This window comes from Panthera tigris, chromosome E1 (assembly GCF_018350195.1).
Source record: "Panthera tigris isolate Pti1 chromosome E1, P.tigris_Pti1_mat1.1, whole genome shotgun sequence".
In the NCBI taxonomy this organism is placed as follows: domain Eukaryota; kingdom Metazoa; phylum Chordata; class Mammalia; order Carnivora; family Felidae; genus Panthera; species Panthera tigris.
In genome coordinates this window covers 56,373,353-56,379,352 of record NC_056673.1, presented here as the reverse complement: position 1 = coordinate 56,379,352, position 6,000 = coordinate 56,373,353, and the positions used below count along the sequence as shown (strand labels likewise).

The following is a 6,000-nucleotide window of genomic DNA, read 5'->3' as shown; positions in this document are numbered from 1 at the left end:
ATGGAGGCGCCGGCCGAACTGCTGGCCGCGCTGCCCGCGCTGGCCACGGCGCTGGCGCTGCTGCTCGCCTGGCTGCTGGTGAGGCGCGGGGCGGCCGCGAGCCCGGAGCCCGCGCCCCCGGCCGAGGCCCCCGGGACCCCCGCGCCGCCCGGCCCCTGCGCCCCGGAGCCGGCGGCCGCGCCGGAGGACCCGGGGGAGCTCGAGGGCCCGGGGGAGCGCGCGGCGGCGCCGGCGGAGGCGGAGGCGGAGGCGGAGGCGGAGGCGGAGGCGGAGGAGCAGGCCGCCGAGGCCAGGCAGGTACGGACCCGGCCCTCCCGGGCGCCCCCTCCCCACCCCGGGGCCCCGCCCCCTCCGTCTCCCGGCTCGGGCGGGGCGGGGGATCGGGTCCCCAGCCTCGGGCCGGGCCGTCCCCGGGAGCGCAGAGCCCGCGGCCGGCAGGGAGGAAGGGCCCCGCCGGCAAACTCGCCCTCCTCCCCCAGAAGTGTCGCCGAGCGACGAGGCTGTCGGAGTTGTGTGCTCCGCTGGCGATCCTCTCTTCCCGGCCGGCCGGCCGCGGCTCCCGCCCCACCCCGCGCGGGTCACACCCACCCCTCACCCCGCACCTTCCCCCCTTCCCCCCCAACCCCCCCGCCCACGGGTTCCCACATCCACGTGCATGTGGCACATTTCAAGGTCTGCAGTAATGAGAGTTGTCTCGATAAAGAAAAAAATAGTCATACTTGGGGGGGGGGGGGGGGAAGGAAAGCTGGCTTTTTTTTTTTTTAAGCCAATTTGAAATCCAGACTCCAGAGTCAGTGATGTCTCTGGTGAAGCGCATAGGGTGGGGCCGATGGGAAAGGCACCGCACGATTGCGGTCATTTTTATTGTCGTTTTCAAACTGCACACGTGCTTTGGCACATCTCCCCCGGGGGTTGCAGATAAGCCTGGCCTTTATGGAATGGAAGGGCAAGATAAGGCCCCCCTACAGCACAGCTGAGCACCCCTGTGCTGAGCCTCCTGCGACTGCCCCACGCCTCACTCCCTGTGGTCCTTCAGCTCTGTCCTGACGGTGCCGCCTTGCTTCAGGATACCCAGAGAGATATGCTCTCACCCACCAAGAAATACACTTTTCCCAGTGCTTGTCTCTACATTGGAAACCCACTGGCGAGGCACAAAACCCACATTCCCAGGATTTCCTCCTCCCTGGGCCCCTGTAGGCTCCCACCCAGGGCCCACATCAGAATTAACTTCCCAGCTCCTCTGCTTGGAAGGGAGGATGGCCAGAGCAGTAGAAAGCGTGACCCGGCTGCTTTAGTGCCTTGTCAGTGTGTCGACAGTGCCCATTCTGAATTCTGCTGGACACGGTGGTTTATACTGGAGAGAACCCTCGACGGGAGAAGGCAGTGAGGCTGGGGCCAGGGGTTTCTCTTTGCTGAGTAAGTGTGCCGGACCCCTCTGAGCAGGCGCTTTGTTTGACAAAGTGGGTGACTAATTGTGTCGTTAGAGCGGATTCTAACCAGCCTGCCCAGGGCTGCTGTATCCGGCCCAAGGAAGACAGGGACTCCGCTTTAATGGAGGCCCTGCTGTTCTTGCTGACCTCATCCATGAGGATGGCAGGTAGGGTTTGGACCTGTGCTGATTTGTTAGGTTTGTTCCCGTATTTGGGATTCTGCCTGCGCTCACGGCTTCCTGGGAACAGGAGAGGCGTATGGGCTATTCTCAGCCGCTTGCCCTCAGCAAGCCCTGCTCCCACAGTTTACACAGTGGCCCTTTATCACTCAGCAGCAAGTTCTAGACTGAAGTTTGCAGCGCCTGATTGTGGCATCCAGTCATGTCTTGACCCTCTGGGTTACAGCACCCAGGAGAGAGCTTTCTGCAAGGCCTGGGGGCCCTCAGCAATTCGAGATCTAGTGGGATGGGCCCGGTGCCCACGGTCAGTAGCAGCCAGAGCACAATTTGCCTCTGTCTGGAAAATGCTCGTCCTGTGGGGGGGAGTGGGTGCTTTGAAGGACAAAGCTCATCACAGGGGTTCACATGCGGGGCAGTTGCCAGATGACCCTGAGAGGCCGTCCTCCCACTGCGACACCCTGTCCCGACATCATCCCGACGCGAGGGTTATGTTGAAGTCAGTCTCCTCACCCGGAGCTCCTGCCTTCCCTTGTAGGTTCAGGTCCCCAACCGTTGCCGAGTTGCCCAGCCCCCGTCAACTCCAGCTGGCAAACACTAAATCACTGCCGTGCCTCAGGCCCCGGGATCAGGTGCTGGGGGCGGGTGGGGGGACACCTATCACTGTCCCCCACTACTCTGCCTTCTTAGTGGTGGGATTACCCCTGGAAGAAGCTGTTAAGAAATTGGCTGGAAACAGACTTCTCATTATCATATTGCCGAGCCTGGAGAGCGGGTGGAAGGACCCTGGGGAAATGGGGGCTGGGGGCATACAGCCACCTTGCTAACTAATGGCAGTCCTTCTGATCCAGTCGTCCTTCTGCCCTGCCAGGCCTGGGAGGCTCAGGGCAGCTGCTTCCTTTGACTCACAAAGCTGATTATTGAGAAGGATCCAGAGCCCAGGGAAGCGGCCTTTCACTGTGGCTGTGGTTCACTGGGAAGCGTCCCCACGGTTGCGGGGAGCAAAGTAGCATGATGGCCCGAGACACCGGGCAGCCACTGAAGAAATGGGGGGTGAGCAACCGGCCAGGGCAGGGAGGCTGGGCATTGGGCAGAGCTCTATTATTAGAACCTCTTTCTTGTCATGTCTCCTTGGGGCGAGTGTAGGGGTGGGCAGCTGAGGAAGCGTGACAGGCATGCCACACCCTCACAGAGAATGGTGGCCAACAATGTCACGAACCAGAGCCGGTCCCTTTTAAGGCCAGGAAACAGTGCTCTTTGGTGCTGCTGTATAAGTTGCAATTTTAGGATTACCAGGCTTCTTACCCAACAGGGGCGTGGATTCCAGCAAAACTACATCGTAGGGTTCCCAAACGGTGGTCAAGGTGAAAGTCAGGGGTCACTCAGATGGTACTAGAGTGAGGTCTGGGCCAGAACTCAGACTTCTTGGCGCTTGGGTCCTGGCTCTGCTCAGCGACCGAGTGGGGACGGTATCACCAAACACAGAACAGGCAAGGACACTCTTCTAGGCTGAAGACTAAAGAGACAAGACAGACAAACGCAATGCCTGATCCTTGATTGGGTTCTGGATGGGGGTGGGGGTGGGGAGCCATAAAGAACGTCTTGGAGATAACTGGGATATGTTTCAAATAAATGGTTTATTAGATGATTTTGTTGTATTCAACACAGTTTCTTGCGTGATGCTGGCGTTGTGATTATGTGGAAGTATGTTGTTGTCCTTAGAAAAATGCATGCCTAAACATTTAGCAATAACATAGAGTGATTCTTTTTTCTTCTTCTTCTTCTTTTTTTTTTTTTTTTTTTGCATTTACTGTATTTATTGAAAAAATCCGCCTATAAGTGGACTTACACAGTTCAAACCCGTGTCGTTCAGGGGTCAACGTATCATGATGCTAATCGTTATACACACACACACACACACACACACACACACACACACACACTCAGGGTGGGTGTGTACGTGGAGAGAGAATGGAAAGACGGCAAAATGTTAATAATCGGTGAATCTAGGTGAAGGGTACGTGAGTACCTTGTTCATTGTTTTATTCTTCCAATTTTTCTGTAGGTTTGGAATACAGTGTTGGAGACTTGATGAGCACCGGGAAACTTATAGAATTGTTGAATCGTTACATTGGGCACCTGAAACTTTTATGACACTGCATATTCATTATACTTGAATCACAAAAAAATACAGTGTTGGAAAAAAAAAAAAGAAACCCAGTGGGGAATTTCTCAGGACGGGGCTTGGTTTTTCAGACCCTCGGGTGGTGTGGGTCTGACTGGGCTGCACAGCCTTACCTGGCTGTCCCCACTGTGCGGCGGGGCCCGGGTTCACCTCCTTTTTTTTGTTTTCTTTTTTTTAAAGTTTTATTTATTCTGAGAGAGACAGAGACAGCACGAGAGAGGGAGGGGCCGAGAGGGGGAGAGAATCCCAAGCAGGCCCCGCACCCTTAGCGCAGAGCCGGATGCGGGGCTTGAACCCGTGAACCGTGAGATCACGACCTGAGCTGAAATCAAGCGTCAGCTGCTTAACTGACTGAGCCCCCCCAGGCACCCCCCTGGTTCACCTCTGATGTTATCCTGCTGTTAGGTCCATGCTGTGTCCCCTACCCTCACCATCCTTGTCACCACGGCTGTGTCCTGCACGCCCCCCCCCCCCCGCCAGAGACCACAGAATGATTTAGGAGCATGTGAATCCCCTCCCCCATCATCCGTCCTGACCTTCGTGATGCCGACATGGCCCCACTTTCTGTTCTCTCAACAAAGGCACAGAACCCAGCCAGTGGAGGGCGAGACAGATATCTGTCAATTGCTCACTTTGGAATCTTGTCTTAGCTCGAGCTGCTAAAACAAAATGCCCGAGGCTGGGTGACTTATACACTAGGAATCTATTCCTCCCACTTCTGGAAATTGGCGAACCAAGATCAAGGTGCCGGCCGATTCAGTTCCTGGTAAGAGCCCACTTCCTGGTTGTGGACGACCACCTCCTTGCTGTGTCCCCACGTGGTGGAGAGAGAGCTCTCTGGTCTCTTCCTCTTCTTATAAGGACAACAATCCCATCACGGAGGCCCCACTCTCAGGACCTCATCCAACACCGGTGACCCCCACAGGCCTCACTTCCAAATACCATCACATCAGGGGGTCGTGCCGAGCTGTGGACAAGAGTCCAGGGTTCAGTAGTGCAAGACGGTGTCTTCTGTAAAGTCATTTCCGCTCAGAAGTCTTCTTCCGTGTGAGAAGGAAGTCCAGGGGCTTTCCCGATGGCTCAACTTTGTTCTTGCTTTCGGAGATAGTCTTTTTTTTATAATTTTTTTTTTTAATGTTGTATTTGTTTTTGAGACAGAGAGAGACAGAGCATGAACAGGGGAGGGGCAGAGAGAGAGGGAGACACAGAATCGGAAGCAGGCTCCAGGCTCCGAGCCATCAGCCCAGAGCCCGACGCGGGGCTCGAACTCACGGACCGTGAGATCGTGACCTGAGCCGAAGTCGGACGCTCAACCGACTGAGCCACCCAGGCGCCCCAGCTTTCGGAGATAGTCTTATTTGCACACAGAAAATTCAGCTGTCAGAATTTTCTACGTAGTGGGAGGTGGTAAATTTTTAAAGAATCTCTCTTTCTATGTATATATTTTAAGAGAGAGAGAGAGAGAGAGAGAGAGTACTTGCAAATGGAGGAGAAGGGCAGGAGGAGAGAGGATCTTTTTTAAAAAAATTTTTTTTAGAAAGATCCTTCATTATTATTTTTTTTTAATGTTTATTTTTATTTTTGAGACAGAGCACAAGCGGGGAAGGGGCAGAGAGAGAGGGAGACGCAGAATCTGAGGCAGGCTCCAGGCTCCGAGCTGCCAGCACAGAGCCCGATGTGGGGCTCGAACTCGGGAACGGCGAGATCGTGACCTGAGCCGAAGTCGGGTGCTTAGCGGACTGAGCCACCCAGGCGCCCCTAAATTTTTTTTTAGTTTAGTTATTTATTTTGAGAGAGAGAGAGAGAGGGAGAATGAGTGGGGGAGGGGCAGCGAGAGGGGGAGAGAGAGAATCCCAAGCAGGCTCTGTGCTGTCAGCGTAGAGCCCAATGTGGGGCTCGATCCCATGAACCGAGAGATCATGACCTGAGCCAAGATCAAGAATCCCAAGAGTCAGACCCTTAGCCAGCCGAGCCACTCAGGTACCCCGAGAAAGAATCCTAAGCAGGCTCCACACTCAGCATGGAACCTGACACCAGGCTCAGTCCCGCAACCCTGGGATCATGACCTGAGCCGAAATCAAGCATCCAAGCGGCGACACTCAACCGACTGAGCCGCCCAGGCGCCCCAAGAGCATGTCTTAAGAGACAAAGCTGCCTTTCTGGAACAGCCGGAGCCTGACCACACCCGGTCTGCCACCGTTAGGGACAG

At 55.6% G+C, this 6,000-nt stretch overlaps 1 protein-coding gene across 1 annotated transcript in view; it reads left to right on the top strand.

The window, feature by feature from the left end:
* Nucleotides 1-6,000, top strand: part of MXRA7 (matrix remodeling associated 7) — a 28,404-nt gene continuing 22,404 nt past the window's right edge. Inside the window, exon 1 of the mRNA XM_042965470.1 lies at nucleotides 1-297. Coding sequence (XP_042821404.1) covers nucleotides 1-297 — 297 coding nt within the window. The remainder of the gene's footprint in view (nucleotides 298-6,000) is intronic.